The sequence below is a fragment of the Zea mays genome, chromosome 1 (genome assembly GCF_902167145.1).
Source record: "Zea mays cultivar B73 chromosome 1, Zm-B73-REFERENCE-NAM-5.0, whole genome shotgun sequence".
Lineage (NCBI taxonomy): Eukaryota > Viridiplantae > Streptophyta > Magnoliopsida > Poales > Poaceae > Zea > Zea mays.
Window position 1 is genome coordinate 142,187,228 of NC_050096.1, and position 16,383 is coordinate 142,203,610.

General features: G+C 45.4%; 2 protein-coding genes across 23 annotated transcripts; one reads left to right on the top strand and one right to left on the bottom strand.

Moving 5' to 3' along the window:
* The first annotated feature begins 912 nt into the window (after positions 1-912).
* LOC103639093 (uncharacterized) lies at positions 913-4,277 on the top strand. Its single transcript, XM_008661897.4, has one exon. The coding sequence runs from the start codon at positions 1,247-1,249 to the stop codon at positions 3,968-3,970; it is 2,724 nt and encodes a 907-aa protein (XP_008660119.2). The 5' UTR covers positions 913-1,246; the 3' UTR covers positions 3,971-4,277.
* Positions 4,278-4,486: 209 nt separating this feature from the next.
* Positions 4,487-15,932, bottom strand: LOC100501241 (calmodulin-binding transcription activator 3). 22 transcript variants are annotated; one of them, XM_035964094.1, is made up of 14 exons: positions 15,614-15,863; positions 12,025-12,144; positions 11,154-11,269; positions 10,951-11,039; positions 10,428-10,470; positions 9,755-9,854; positions 9,343-9,472; positions 9,101-9,220; positions 8,692-9,017; positions 7,161-7,541; positions 6,335-7,029; positions 5,711-6,251; positions 5,016-5,360; positions 4,487-4,876 (listed from the first exon to the last, which is right to left on the bottom strand). In XM_035964094.1, the coding sequence occupies exons 6-14, from the start codon at positions 9,809-9,811 to the stop codon at positions 4,775-4,777; spliced, it is 2,697 nt and encodes an 898-aa protein (XP_035819987.1). In that variant the 5' UTR covers positions 9,812-9,854; positions 10,428-10,470; positions 10,951-11,039; positions 11,154-11,269; positions 12,025-12,144; positions 15,614-15,863; the 3' UTR covers positions 4,487-4,774. The 22 variants fall into 22 exon arrangements, with proteins under 22 accessions (XP_035819987.1, XP_035819983.1, XP_035819982.1 ...); XM_035964090.1 differs by lacking the exon at positions 15,614-15,863 and adding an exon at positions 14,454-14,563 and having other exon boundaries at positions 8,692-9,020; XM_035964089.1 differs by lacking the exon at positions 15,614-15,863 and adding an exon at positions 14,454-14,558 and having other exon boundaries at positions 8,692-9,020; positions 9,101-9,223.
* Positions 15,933-16,383: the final 451 nt, after the last annotated feature.

The following is a 16,383-nucleotide window of genomic DNA, read 5'->3' on the forward strand; positions in this document are numbered from 1 at the left end:
GAAGAACACAGGTATGTGGCTAATCCTTTTAATGATTCGATTCCCTTTTCTGTTATTCGGATACAAGATTTATAGTGTCTAATAAGGCCCACGAGTGAATCTAGGATTAGGGCTTAATCCAGCCCAATACAATCCATTAATCCCTCCCAAACCTTTTTCTTAATCCTTACTCAGGCCTCGTTTGTTTGTGTCCGATTGCACCGGAACCGTTCCAGTTAATCAAAGTTTATATAAATTAGAGAAGCGATCCGGTTAGGAATTGTTCCGACCCACCAATCCGGCACAAACGAACAAGGCCTCAATCTACTAAGGCCCTGTTTGGATCCACCTAGTTTCTTAGAAACTGGTTTTTAAAAGCTGAAAGGTCTCCAAATAGGTCAGTTTTTTATTTAGTTTCTAAAAACTAGTTTATCAGTTTCTTAAAAACCAAGAAGCTGGTCTCCCCAGCTAAAACCAGTTTTTAAGAAACTAGGTGATCCAAACACCTTCTGCTAGTTTTTGTCAAAAGGTAGTTTTTAGAAACCAAATATAGAAACCAATTTTTAAAAGACTAGGGTGGATCCAAACACAACCTAAGCCATATCCACACAATCAGCCCTAACATGTCGTGCTCCCGTTTCTCAGTCCATCTAATCACCATGGCAGTAGAGGACACTACGGTCGTGCCGCGGCCGGCTGCACACTCAAGGCAACTCCAGCAGCTTCTCCTCCACTCCTTCTGCCACAACCACATGAAGGACTAGTTTAGACGCCCGTAAATTAGAAGGGATTAGAGAGACTAAAATCTCCTTATTTAATTTTCAATAAGAAAATTTTAGCCTCTAATTTACTTCGATTTTGTGGTTTCCAAACTAGCCCGACTCATAAATCGAGAACCATTTTGTGATTCCCAAACTAGCCTGACTCATAAATCGAGAACCGTGGCATGCAGTGTCAGTACACTGTCATGTGGGCCCTTGAAAGGAGGCAAGTGGGGGTATTCTGTGCTATAAAATGGAGAAGCTGCACAGGCGATGGATATCAAGGAATCAACAGAGAACCTCTTTACTGTTCATCTTCCTCTGTTCTCTAGTCTGTTCATCTTCCTCCATTCTCTAGTCTGTTCATCTTCCCCAGCTTTATCTCTCTTGTACCCAGATTCTCTTCCATTCTAGTACCTTGCTGTTATTAGTTGAGTTCAAGAGGCTAGTGCTGTTAACAAGTGGTATCAGAGGCGTTCGATCCTCGACTTCAATTTGCCAACGCCATGACTCTCAACGTCAAGCTCATCCTCGACGAGTTTAATAGGAGGTTCGACGAGTGGGAGACTCGCTGGGACCGACGCTTCTCGTCTGCCGCGTACATCGACCAACCGCCCACCCCGCCCAGCGTCAACCACCCCTCCTCCGACGCATCTGCCCGCGCGCCGTCCACCCGGGCTGCGGCCGTTGGGGCCGTCGTCATCGCCGACAACTGGGGCGGATGCTTCGATGACGGCGAGCGGTACTGCACAGCGCCATCCGTCATCGCCGACGACTGGGGAGGATTATTTGATGGCGAGGTCGCGAATGTCAACACCGAGTTCGCCGACCACTGGTACGGTCCATCCTCCACCGACCCCGACGCACCACACGATGCGGACGCCGACAGCTTCTTCATCAACACCGGCGAAGGGCCCGTAGAGCCAGTTTTTGGCGATACGGCCGTAGGCGCGCTTGGTGACGTGGGCGCTGTCCCAGATCTAGTGGAGGAGGAGGAGGTACCTGTCGACACGCCCGCCAAGTGTTTGATGAGAGTCCTCAACCGCAGCGACTACTACGTTTCCAACCGTGGCGACTACTACGGTCCATACACTTCCTCCACCGTCGACGCGGCGGCGGTGCTGCTCGCCGACGCGGCCGAGGCTCGACTCGACTGGCGCTTCGCCAAGCTGCCGCAGCCGCAAGCTGAGGAGGTGGACGAGCCGTTCCGCGACGTGGCGAACCCTCCGTCGCATCCTTCCATCGTCTACGAGTCGTACCGCGACGCGGCCGAGGCTCGACTCGACTGGCGCTTCGCCAAGCTGCTGCAGCCGCAAGCTGAGGAGGTGGACGAGCCGTTCCGCGACGTGGCGAACCCTCCGTCGCATCCTTCCATCGTCTACGAATCGTACCGCGACGAGGCCATGGCGGGAGCCGGTGCTAGAGCGCTTGCTGGCCGTTGCAACGAGCGGCCCGCAAGGGGACGCAATTCCTCCTCCGACGACAGATCCGAGCAATCCTACCTCACGCCCACCTGTGAGGCCACCAACAGGGCCCCTGCACCCGACAATAGGTTGATGGCGTCCGTCGACCACCGCCGACGCCAAACTCTGGACGAAGAAGGAGGTGTCGAGCAGGAATCGGGCGGTGCCATTGCCGACAAGGTGGAGGCTGTGGCGACGCACGAACTTCCTAGAGATGAGACCGGAGCAGAGGTCGCAACCCAGCAGCCATGGCGCCTATGTCGATCCACTTCGTCCCTGGTGATGATGGGTTCAGATGGAGCATGCATGGGGTTTGCAGCTACTCACCGTGGCGAGCTTGTCGCTGGCGGACACGCTGGAGGAGCACTCTGCTCCGGAGTTGTCGCAGTTTCCGTTGGACACGTGCGAGTTCACGTTCAACCGTGCGTCCGTTCCGCGGATGGAGCTGCTCACCCTGGGCATCCTCGAGGGGTGGGTGGTCGCCGACATCCCTTTCCCCTACATCTGCTACTTCGTGGCGCAGTTCTGGCAGGACGAGCGCCAGGCGATCTGCGAGCGCGCCGTGCAGCACCAACTACCTCAAGCATTGAGGAGGATGTACCCTTCGACACGCTCACCAAGTGTTCGATGAGGGTCCTCAACCGCGGCACCAACTACGGCCACAACACGGCCGCTTCACTGAAGACCAGTGGAAAGAGGGCCGAATTCATCGTCTCCATCGTCAAGGGCCGCGGCGGCTCGCTGTTCCGCGAGAAGATGATCGTGGGCGTTGGCGCTCACTTCATCGTCATCGTCGACGCGTCCAAGCTCGTGTCGCGCCTCGGCTGCATGGGCGCCAACCCCATCGAGGTCATCCCCTTCGACGCGCTCCACGCGCTGGGACTCATCTGCGGCCTCTTCGACGGCTTGCCTGGATCCCACACCAGGCGGAGGTCTGTTCCCGCCGCCGCCGCCAACGGGAAAGAAGACTCGAAACAGTACATCATCACCGACAACGACAACTACATCGTCGAGGACGGCATCCGCGGCGACCTGCGCGGCATCAGTGATCGTCTGCTTCAGATCACCGGCGTCATAGAACACGACATGTTCCTGGGCTACTTTTCCCACGCTGAAGAAGGTGGAGATGCGAGGACGAAGGTGCAGCTGACAGAGGCCGCGGAGCGTTGCTTCGACGAGCTGGTCGGAAGAGGCCTGCTCCGTCTCACGGTCGGAAGCAATGGAGCCGCGGGAGCCAGGATGCCCATCATGATCTGCTCCTTCGCGAAGGACGTGTATGACCATGAGAACTTCTGCACTGAGTCAGCAGCGAATAATCTTTCCGAAGTGCGACGGTTGTCCATCGTTGAGAACGAGGCTGACGATCGCATTGGTGAGGGGATGACAATGGCAGCATGGACGACGAGCATGGAAACAGTGGTTAAGCTAGAACAGGCCGGCGAGCGCCTGTGGGTCAAGATGGGCGGCCACAAGGTGCTCAACGTCGACAAGTACGACAACATCTTCGCCAAGCCAGGCGGCTCATTCCGCGGCCCCGATGTGCACGTCGAGACGGCCAGGAGAAATACTGTCACCTATAGCATTTTGGAGCAGAGAGACGCACAGAAGGTTCAGCTCTTCAAATCCATTAATAGTGGTGCTGTTTTTGGCTTTCCCGAGAATCTTGAGGAAGCTGCAAGAGCTAGTCTCATGAGTGGAATTAAGCAACCATGGCCTCCACCTATGGAGTTGAGCGATTGGATTTGTGCAGGGCCTCCGGCAACTTGACGATAAGGGTCAGCGGCTTGGGGGCAAGCCGCATTTTAAGCGTTGGGGAATGTCAGTACACTGTCATGTGGGCCCTTGAAAGGAGGCAAGTGGGGGTATTCTGTGCTATAAAATGGAGAAGCTGCACAGGCGATGGATATCAAGGAATCAACAGAGAACCTCTTTACTGTTCATCTTCCTCTGTTCTCTAGTCTGTTCATCTTCCTCCATTCTCTAGTCTGTTCATCTTCCCCAGCTTTATCTCTCTTGTACCCAGATTCTCTTCCATTCTAGTACCTTGCTGTTATTAGTTGAGTTCAAGAGGCTAGTGCTGTTAACATGCAGACGCAGAGAAGAGCAAGAGGATGGCTCCTAGAGCCGAAGGGAGTCCATGGCGTCGAAAGTCATTCAAACCCCAGCTAGCTAGGCGAGCGGCGTGGTTCTGGCCGAGGCGATGGTGGTAGTAGATGATGAGCACGGCCACAGCCTTTGATCGGTTCAGAAAGCCACGACGGGTCAAATTCCTAACTTCTGGACTGCACGCCACACATGCAACCGTTAAGTCATCTGGTAAGATCTCTAATGTCAAACTCTTTACACCGATTTCACACAGTAAATACAAGGCTTCCTCAAATGTAGAGAACATTCTACTGTACATAAGGCAAATGAAATACTACATCTAAGTCCAAATTCAAGCATGTCAGGTCATGCTCCACTGCTCCAGCAACGCTACTTCGGGTTATCAGCTATGTGCGCCATCAATTCAGTAGCACTCAAGACAAAGGAGGCAATCTACAGAGAAATCCAACAAAGTAGGTTTGAAAACTAAATATAACCAGGTATAGGTGTGTCGTCATCCCACAATTCCTTGAATTCACTCATGAAGTCCATCCCTGCTGACTCCTCCAGCATCTTTTCTTCCATAGCCTGTCAGCCAAAAACGGTATCAGTGTTTCAATACAGTATTCACCTCTCATTTGGATTAGAAATCGACAGAAAGGAAAGGAGTTCATGGTCAAATACAGTTAAAGATTTCAAAGAATAAATCAGTGTGCGGATCTGAGACCTGAGACTCCTGCATTTTTGACACAACAGTCAAAATCCTATGGTACTGATCTCTTGCTTCTGGGTATTGAGCCATGGACTTCACTCTCGCAAGAGCTTTCTGGAGCCGTTCTTCAGTCTGTTTTCGTCCTTCTTGCAGAAAATCATAATCATCCCCAGAAGGCTTATCTTGGATTGAACTGCTACTCGTTCCGCCATTGCTGCTCTCCACTGAACCTTCTGTAGACCGAAACCCACGTAAGCCAGCCCCTCTACGCCTCCAACGCAATATAACTTTCTCCACGATGCCAACAGACCAAACTATTTTCCGATAATGCTTCCTCACTTGTTGACCTCGCACATGAGCCTGAGCCATCAAACGATGCGATGAAAGTAAAAAAAAAAGCTCAGTCAAAGTGCACACTACAATGAGATAAATGCAGTGCAGTAATAAGGCATACTAAAGTACACTATCACACTATGCTGTCATACTGACAACTAGCCACTAGTAACCAAAAAGTAAGCTGACTTCGCAGGTAGGCACCTTTGCATTAGGAAGTTCACATTAGTACTAAGTGGCAAACAGAGAACAAAGTCCCGAGTCTTTTTCGAACAAATGAGTGACCAACAGAAGCAATTTTACATTTAAAGGATCCTGACATTTGACAATATTGCACAGTATTCTCAACTAGCACATGATACACTACATTTACATACCTGGATCTTCACAATTCGCTGCCTAATAAGAAGAAACTCCTTTCTCCCCTTCCATCCTCTGAACTTATTCTGTATGCGAGTTGCAGCAGAATGCAGAGGATCAAGCTGCCCTGACTTGGGTGGCTTGACAGAAAGGAGTGAGAGGGCACGCTCATCAGACATTCCACCTTTATCATCCTCAGATTGAGCCGCTTGCTTTCTCTGGAAGGATTGCACCCTGAAAACTTGATATATCCGCGCAGCAGCTTGAGCAGCATTTCGAACAGGACCTAATGAATCTCCGCTTGGAGGATGCAGTGAATCTCTCTCAGTAACATCTCCAATACCAGGTAGACCAGATATTTGAGCCATATTAGCTTCCTTCAGATTGAGGGCCTGAAGATGACTGGTCAGAGAAGACTCTGCCAAGAAACCAGATATTCCCTTTTGGCCATTAGCTGATGCGATATCTGCTGGTGTACTTCCAGGGAAATCAGGAGTCGGGTCTGTCAAAGCTCCAGGAGCTGCTCCTAGAGCAATAAGCGCAACTACAGTCCGCTCTCTGCATCACAAGTTAAATCATTCCCATAAGATCAATATGTGAAGCAGAAAGCCAAATGTATAACATGTCACCTATTAACTTACCGGCCACAAATCGCAGCCCAATGGAGTGCAGTCCACCCATGAACATCTCTGAAATTAATATTCACGCCAGCAGCAAGTGTCGGCCTTATAGCCCAATCATATCCAAGGGCAGCTGCTAAGTGAAGCACGCCCTGCCCTTCATCATCTAACACACTGGGTCCCTTGCCACCCATACCAACTTTATTTAGAAGCCAGACATGCAATTTTTCCTTAATCAATTTTTCAACAAACTGATCATGGTGATCAGCAGTAGAAGGCTCATTATCAACAGCCAACTTTAGCAAGTTGGACCACTCATCATTACTCGCCATCAGTGAACTTATCTTCTTACTTAAGTCAATCATCTCCAGGCTGGGGTTAGATACAGTTGCCTGGTACTCATCTGGTTCAAGGGACAACAACTTGTCAAGGCGTATCTGGAAATAAACTTTGTTTGTTTCACCATGTGGACTAGGAGCATCCATGTATTGGGAAACAGTTGGTCGAAATTCAAACTCCCGCACTTCACTGCAGGCCAACCTGTTGGAGCAGGTAATGTAAAAAGGAACTCGACCGAGTTTATGCTGGGGCGAATAACAGATGAGAGTACCATCTGCTAAAATCTTTGCTGGAACTTCAACTTCTCCAAACATACATGACCACTTGCATCTCTCGGTGATTTGACTGTCATTCAGGATGTTACCAGCAACTAAAATCTGTATAGCATGCAACCTTTTTGTGAGAATATGTGCAAGAAGTAGAAACATTAGAACAGTCTTATCAAATGTTTTACATTGAAGCTGAGAGAAAAATTATGAATGAACTTTTCATACTTGCTGTACCATACCTTAGTCTTTGAACCCACATATGTCCAGTTTGGAGCAAAATCTACTATACTAAAGAGCTGCTCCTGCGAGAGCATCGGGGAAACAGTAAACTGATCCAGCGGCTCATGGCTTGATGCTTCGATGATATCATTTGCTTCTCCAGTGCTCCAGAACCCCCCAGAACTAGAATGAATTTGAGAATCTTCCACTTCAGGAAGCTCTTTGCTCATCCATCTTGTAAAACTGTCAGTTTTCTTAAAGCTGTCTTTTAGGATATCAGATAGATTAGATGACTGAGTCTTCAAAAATGGATAGCCAATGGCTGCCTCCTCCAGAGAACCATCATTTTGTTGAGGGAGGCTGTTCTCTGTTGCAGACAAATCACCAGTAGCACTAGAGAACTGAATGCAAAAACTTCAGTTAAATGTCTAAAAAACTAGGAACGGAGAGAGAACAAAAGTACAGTATTGCTGCTTATGCATACTAATTCTCCCTGTTCTTTATTGAAACAAAGGAAAAAATCTCGGTTAAGCCTCTTAACGAAGCAATGTAATGCCATAATAATTATACAGATTCCAATGACCATTAGCATAAAAAACAGATAAAAATGTATGAATTAAAATTTATAATGGTTATGGCATTATAAAAAATGGATATAATTAATTTAAGCCAACAATGCGCTAGTTATAGTACAGTTAAAGTCCATCTTTAACCATAAACTAGTACAATGCCCATGCGTTGTGAGGGCACATAAATATTCGATAAAATATTAGCGTACAACGATTATATAAAAATAAACAATACATATATTATCATCAACCTTATTATCTCATAAATTCTTTGTCAACAACCACCAACGAGGGAAGGTAAGGCGGCGCCATGGGTGGGGTGAGGCAGCGGCGGCTGGTGAGTCGGAGGCCAGCAAAATGGCCTGCTCGATGTCCTCTATGGTAGTGCGGAAGAATCTAGATGAGGGAGGCAATGACGGGGAAAGAGATAGGGGTTAATATACGGTGACGATAGAGGAGGATGATGTCCTCTATGGCGGTGCGGACTGGGAACAATCTGGGTGGGGGAGGTGCCGACGAAGAAAGAGATGGGAACTTGAGGGTTAATATACGAAGTCAACAGGGAGGAGGAGGCGCTCATGGTGGTTGTATAGTTGGTTGCAAATTGCAATATATAAGACTTATCTTATCTGGTTGTTAGGTGATATCTACGCTTCGTGTGTGACGCACGACACATGAAACCCATTCTTTAAAGTAGTAGAGGTGGGGAGTTTAAAAGATAGAAATCACAAAAGCATTTGTACATGCACAGACATATACAGTTGAATTCTCAAATCAACGACGATGGCAGTTTTTTTATTTCCATATTGGTGGAGGCAAACAGTAAATATATCAGCTATAATATAAAATTGGAAACACATTTATATATTTTCCTTATATCTTGTAACTAAGGATATCTTACCCTAGTAGACTACCATGGTTTATTGAATCATACACTAAGAACTTCATAAGTATCAATGCACGGAATGATAGACCAACATACCTGCAGATATGACTTCCCATGAGTTCCTGCTGCACCAATATCGTTGAGACTGAGGCCATCAGAATATACTTCATCAAATGTTAAGTAATCAACTCCCAGGCCTTCCGTGGTAGCACCTTGATCAGAAGGGACAGGAAACTGGAGATGGGGCATTTGACCAGGCTCGTCCAGTTCTATCACAGAATTCCATGATGGAAGATCAGTTTGATTTGCACGGCCATTTGTTCCAAGCATGTCACTTGATCCATTAAGAATGAGAGGACCATTATGTTGGTTAACAGGATAGAAGCTTTTATTTTGTGTGGCATGCTGCCCCTGGTAATTACCTGCTATTTTGTGGCAAAGAAAGGTATTACAATCACTACAATAAGGTTCAAAGAACATAGAAGTAAGTTCTAGTGGTGATTACCTATGGACGAAGCAGGTGTGTAAGAGCTGAAGAGAGAAGAATCTATCACGGGTCCAGTTCCATTTTCATGCTGTTGCATCCAAGTGAAAGAGTCGTATCCAGCTCCTCCTGAATAAATATCTGCTGCACCGAATTTTGCTTTAGATATTCTGTGCATAATTGGAGTATGTATCAGTGAAACTATTTTAGCCGCATGGTACTTTATTTTCCATAACATAAGACCAAAAGCCAAAACTTCCTACCTGATTCTGCCTCTTCGTATTCTGAGGCCTGTCCACTAAGTGAGCTTTCTACCTCCATAATCTGTGAAGGACTACCCACAGCAGCTTCTTGAATAATGTTATTTCCTCTAGCACGAGATGACTTGCCACCCTGAAAGTGATTCACATCATCAAAAGGGGGGAAAGGATTGTATGCAACTTCTTGCAAGAGCAAAATAGGTGATGCAAAATTTCTATTCCAACAGAACCTGCTAAAATCCTTTTTCTTCAACATTTGAAACAAGAAACAGGACATAAACCAACTTGAGAACATATATGAAAGCAAACAGTGCTGAAATAAAACCTGTATCAATTTGTGTTTCACTGTCAAGTTAACTAGCTTATAACATTGACCTCCATGGAATTGCTAGAAATATAGCGGATTCTTGTTTACCTGGTTATAAGTGTTGAACAGTTTGTATAGTGCCACTATATGCAACAGACTTATCATATTTTGAAAACCAGCACTGACTTCTTTTTCTAAATTACGACTTCTGAAAAGGTGAAGAATATTAAACTGGTGTGTTTCAAAGCTTAAACATTGATTCTCTCGGAAGCAAAATCGGTACAAAGTACAAACGAGCTTTTAAATTGCAATGGAGTAAAACAAAGATTCCACAAAGTCAAAACCTATAACATCCATTATTTATTTGATGATAATGAACAAAAGACATTGATTTTGTGAGTTATGTGTGTAAATATGTTCAGTAAGAAGCAAACACATATAGTTCAGTTAGTATGTGACCACTCGGTTCATCCAAACCATGAAGAGTATTCATCGGAAGCAATAAATTTACAAGACCCATAGAATCTTTTAATATAAACTTAAAGGGATCTTCTAAAATATGGTATGTTTTGACATGTATATTTGCTCATGGAGCTAACAGTGTAAAAGTAAATATCAGTGCTCTTGTCATTTAGCAGCGCAACAGGAAAAAAAAAAGAACATGTGTCAAAAATATGCTACCAAAGCACTTCGCTCTACATACTAAGCAATGAAATAAAAATCTTCGCAGAAAGAGAGCCATGCTAAGTACAACAAAAAGGAGTGCACTAATCAGTGTTACCTTTGTCTCAAGATAATGCACAAGTACAATGTGCATATAGTCCCTGCAAAGTCAAAGAGAAAGGTTTCTCAGATTTGGGTTCAATTTCATCAACATAAACACCTATAATAAAAAAACTCGGCCGGGGAGGGAATGACCGCCCTCCCGGTATTATATTAAGAGACCGAAACAATGGTCCCGAACAAGACAATCCCCAAACCTTGGCCCCCATCACTAGCGGGCCAGCTTCACGTCCACTCTGCAACGGCCCAACTGGAGGGTGGCGCACAGGACATTGTAACCCGAGAGAGGATGGGGCACAGCGAGGGAATTTTTTTAACCAAGACGAAAAACTCGCCCACGAGGGGAATCGAAGCCCAGGACTTGGAGGTGCTACTCGGAAGCCTTTAACCACTAGGCTAGACCACTAGAGGCCCTTTCGCATAAACACCTATAATAACACCGTTGAACTTGGTGCACAAATGACAGAGATTGGTGAATTTATATTCACACAACAGGGACTCTGGCACAGCAATCAACTTACTCTTCCAACATCCAGTAAGTCCTCCTTTGGAAGTTTATATTCTCTTCCCCATGAGCATAGTAACAGTGAAGCACATCAATACTTCCAGACTGCCATTATGAACGATATTCAGTTTTATTCTCAAGTTACCATTGAAAAATAATGGTTGGCCAGCATTGAAATGGATCATTAGAGAGAAGATACTGATAAACGAAATTACTTACCTTCAACCTTTCATGGGCTTCCTTGACAGTCTTCTGATCATTTTTCTTCCTCCAATTATGACCATCCTTCCTGAAGTATCTCAATACTTTCCGATCAAATAAAAAAAGTGAGCCACCTAGGCATGTCATCAAATATGTTAGTGATCATGATCAACACGAAGTTGCACATTATAGTGGTACCATTACAGATCTCTATCAACTTTATGATAATTTGGTTTGAATGTTACTGAAGCAACAGCCACATCCTAGCACTAGTATATGGATGTAAACACAGGGATTAAGAGAAGTTCAAGTATTTTGACAAGGTCTTCTTATATAATGATGTGTAGTTCTTCTGCATATTCGAAAAAAGGGATGTCAAATTTTCTGACACGAGAAGTGCTCAGTGAACTCCGCCTATGTTGTCTCGACATAGGAAGTCCCAAGCCCTGATAAAGGAGGTTGTGATAGTGGCGAGCCAACGTTAAACCTAGCCATTCTAATGGAGATGAAACCCAAAAGAAAGAATTGTTCAGTGCCAGAAACCTGCAGGCTCATTGCGATCCTAGTTTAACACATCACATGTTAAGTACCTTTACAGCACATAACAAGACTTCGTAAACACACTCACTCCATAAAGCGGGCAATAAGAAACTAGAAACACTGAAAAGTTAGGTAGAGCTCAGAAGGTAGAACTTAGAAGTATTGAATTGCTTAGGGGAATCTAAAATTCTAAATAAATTTGCATGCAATCTGAATTGAGGCAGTAACAGTGCTATGGGCTATCATCATCTGGGCTTCCAGAACACTTGGTAATTACTAAACTAATTACTTTTATTCTAAAACACCCATAAGCTGCATCAATATTCGGAGTAGAAGACGGATGTCATACTTGGTGGTCTGTTTGGTGGTTCTGGAGCAATACGGAAATTCCTGTAGTTTTTCAGTATTTCACATATTTCAGCAGGGCGTAACCATCGGTGTTGAGCTTCCTTCAGTATCTGCTCGATATCTGTTCATATATCATGAAATAAAGTCAAGAAAAGCAGTGTAGCTGTGATCAGCAGTCTTTCCATACGAACAGACATTCATAAAATGTGTCATGCAATTGTTTCAGAACAGAGTGGTAAAACTTTTTTTTGATTGACTAAGTGAGGTTCCAACAGGGCATGAACCTCCATCAAGCCAAGTTCAAATCACAACACAGAAAATTTCACAGAACAGATGTCATGGTTGGAATTGCGGAAGATCACATGTTAATGTTTATAGCCCATTCAGATAAAGTTTGCAATACCTTTGGCAACAAAACACGGAGTTAAGTACCACGAACTAACTAGAGTTTTGTTGAACCTTTTGACTACAACTTGAATGAGCACCCATTTTCTGCTGGCTTCAGACACGCTCAACACAAGGCAGGAACAGAAACTTTGACAGAAATGGATATCCAGTTTGGAGAAACAGAAAGTTATCGTAACCCCACCTTGACCCTAACAAAAACCAAATTTTGAGGTAACCCACACATAAGCTATCAACTTGACACACACCAAATTCATCCACAAAGCATAAATAAGGTTAGCAAAAAGCAAAGGTGAACATCTTTAAAGAAACAATGCTACAAATGTATGTACCATGACAAAAGTGTGGACAACACAATGAAGTAGAAGGTAGCAAAGAAGACTGCAAAGCGAGTTATAAGTGTGGCAAATAGTAGGACTTATGAGGATCTTTACAAATGCTTGAGTATACAAAGGAAGGAGATAAGGACATATATAGGATAGTTAGGGTTCGTGAGAGGAAGACATGGGATTTCAACCAAGTTAACTGCATTAAGGATAAAACAAAGCACCTCTTGGCAAAGGAAGATGAGATCAGGTATAGACGGCAAGAGTATTTTGACAAATTGTTCAATGAGGAGAATGAAAACACAACCTTTCAATTGGATGACTCTTTTGATGACACTTGGCAAGAGTATTTTGACAAATTGTTCAATGGGGAGGATGAAGACACAACCTTTCAGTTGATGACTCTTTTGACGACACCAATAAACGCTTTATGTGTGGGATCCAAGAATTTGAGGTTAGGAAGGCATTGAAAAGGACGAAAGGGGTAAGACAATGAGCCCTGATGGTATTCCAATTGAGACATTGAGATGTCTCGAGAACATAGCTATAGTATGGCTAACCAAGTTGTTCAACCATATCTTCCGGTCGAACAAGATACCTGACAAGTAAAGGAGGAGAAGTATATTGGTACCGATCTACAATAAGGGAGATATTCAAAGTTGTACTAATTACCAAGGAATTAAGTTCATGAGCCATACTATGAAGCTATGAGAGAGAGTTATCGAGCATCGTCCAAGGAGTAGCAAAGATCTCTTTCAACCATTTTGGTTTCATGCCTAGAAGGTTAACTATGGAAGTCATTTTCTTAATATGACAAGTGATGGAGCAGTATAGGGAACAAAGAAGGATCTAAGCATGGTTTTCATTAACTTAGAGAAGGCTTATGACAAAATACCAAGGAATATTATGTGGTGGGCCTTGAACAAACACAAAGTTCCGACAAAGTAGATGGATTTATTAAGAACAATGTTGTGACTAGTGTTCGAACAAGTGATGGGAACACAGATGATCTTCCGATTAGAATAGGGCTTAATCAAGGATCAGCTTCGAGCCCTTACCTTTTTGCCTTGGTGATGAATAAGGGACATACAAGGGAATATCTCTTGGTGTGTGCTTTTTGCGGACGATATTGTGCTAGTTGATGAAAGTTGAGCAGGAGTAAATAGGAAACTAGAATTGTAGTGGGAGACTCTAGAATCCAAAGGTTTTAGGCTCAGTAGAACTAAACTATGAAATATGATTTTGGCACTACACATGAGGAAGGAGAAGTTAGTTTGGAAGGTCAAGTAGTGCATAGGAAGGAAAGCTTTAGGGCGTGTTTGGAAGCAAGGCGATTGAGATGGCTAAAATCTCTTACTATTCAAAAATCCCCTCCAATCCCCTTGCTCCCAAATAAGCCATTCGGTATTTAGAATTAATGCTACAGAGAGACAAGGATGTTGATAAAGATGTTAGCCAAAGAATCAAAATAGGTTGGATGAAGTGGCATCAAGCATCTGGTGTTCTATATGACAAGTGGGTATCATAGAAGATAAAAGGCAAATTTTATAGGACGGCGATTAGACCTGCTATGTTGTATAGTGCAGAAGTTAGGCCTACAAAAGCCAATATATTCAGCTAGTATGTATTACAGAAATACTTATGATGCATTGGATTTGTGACCATACAAGAAGGGATCGAGTCTAGAATGTTGATATACTTGATAGGCTAGAAGTAGCTTCAATTGAAGAAAAGCTTGTCCAACATCGGTTGAGATAATTTGGATATGTCCAGCAAAGACCTCCAGAGGTACCATTGCGTAATGGAATCCTAAGGCACGATAGCAATAAGAAGAGAGCAAGAGAAAGACCAAAGTTGACATGGAAAGAAGCAGAGACTTAAAATAATAAGATATAACCAAAGATTTAGCTTTGATAGGATTTTACGGAAAACAACTATCCATATATGTGAACCTTGATTTATGGGTTCTATTGGATTTTTAGCCCTAGCCCACCTAAGTTGCTTGGGATAAAAGGTGCGGTATTGGTGTTATTGTTGTTGAAACTCTTTGGCTCTTTCAGACAAAAAGAGGCACTGTTACTGGAAACAATGAACAAAAATGGCTATCATGACCATGGGATCCAAATTCCAAGCAGTGCAATGCAAACAGCGACCGAAACCGCGGTATTGCACGATTCAGTTGGACAGACCCTCATAACATAACCAACCCTGACCTCGCTACATTCTCCAGCAGGTCAGAGAATGGATGCTGTCAAAAGCAAATAGCAAGCAATTTTTCCTCATCCCTGAGCTGTCAGAGGGCCAGGAAAAATCCAACTAGAGAGCGCATAGATAAGACCCTCCCCTACTCACAAACTCCCGGCCATAGTGCACCAAAACTACCAAACACTTGCTTAACACCCAAATTTGCCTCCAATCTCTGCGTAACTATCTGCAAGTATTTGATAAATACTCCATTGCTTGCAGTGATTCCCTACGAGAAGCACACAAACCCTGAACGAGGAAGCTCTCACAAAGACCTCCCTGCCCCGCAGCGACCGCAGGGCTGACATACCGACGCCTCCGTGCCGGCATCAGCACGAAGTAACAAACACCCAGAGTCCCGACGCCAATACAAAGTAACAAACATCCATAGTCCCGATAAGTTACGAGGAAAGCCCAGAGCCCGCAGACCCGCGCCAGCGACGCGGAGAGATGTTTCCGCCTTGGCGACACCCGCATCTCCCGGCTGCCCGATTGACCACGACCGGAGCGTTGACCGAAGCACTCAGATCAGATCGAAGCACGCCCGCCTCAGGAATCAGGAGCAAACAAAGCGCATGGGATCACGGGGGAGGGGAAGTGGACGGGACGGCTCACCTAGCTGCGGCACGACCGCGAGGCGGCGCGCCTCCGTCGTGGCCATCGATCGGGCTCACAAGCGGCGGCCGCGGACCATGCAACCCGCTGGACCGGGCCGGGGAGGAGGGGAGGCCGTGCTGGCCTGGGGATCCGAGCGGCGGGGGGTGGGGTGGAAAGGGTGATTTCTGCAGGTTCGGGGCGTGGAGAAAGGAGGAAAGTGGAAACGGAGAACTTTTCCTCGTTCGCTCTGCTACAAGGGTTTAGCTCAGAGCATAACCGCGCTAGTGATTGAACGCCTGAAACTGAAAGAGGCGGGACAGCCAGTTAGGCTATTCGCAGCACTTTACTCTAAATTTTCTTTTATATATTATTTTTTTACGTCACATCAACATTTCATCTCTTATGTTTTCATCTCCCGCAGTGATTCTCCCCTATATTTTCTCCCTATACACCATTACAACCATAAAATATCATTTCTGTCGGCGTTTCGACCCCGGGGGTCCCTGGACCGACGTATCCCAGCCTAGATGGGTCGGCGCGAGACGAAACACAAGGGGGAACAATAAGGAGAATTGCGGCTCGTGTTGTCCTGCGCCCAGGGCGGATGCGCTTGCAGTAAGGGGTTACAAGCGTTCGCGAGGGAGAGAGAGAGCCTTGTTCGTCAGCCCGTCCTCCCGCGCGGCCATCTTCTCGTACGAGGGCCCTGGACCTTTCTTTTATAGATGTAAGGAGAGGGCCCAGGTGTACAATGGGGGGTGTAGCGATGTGCTATCGTGTCTAGCAGAGAG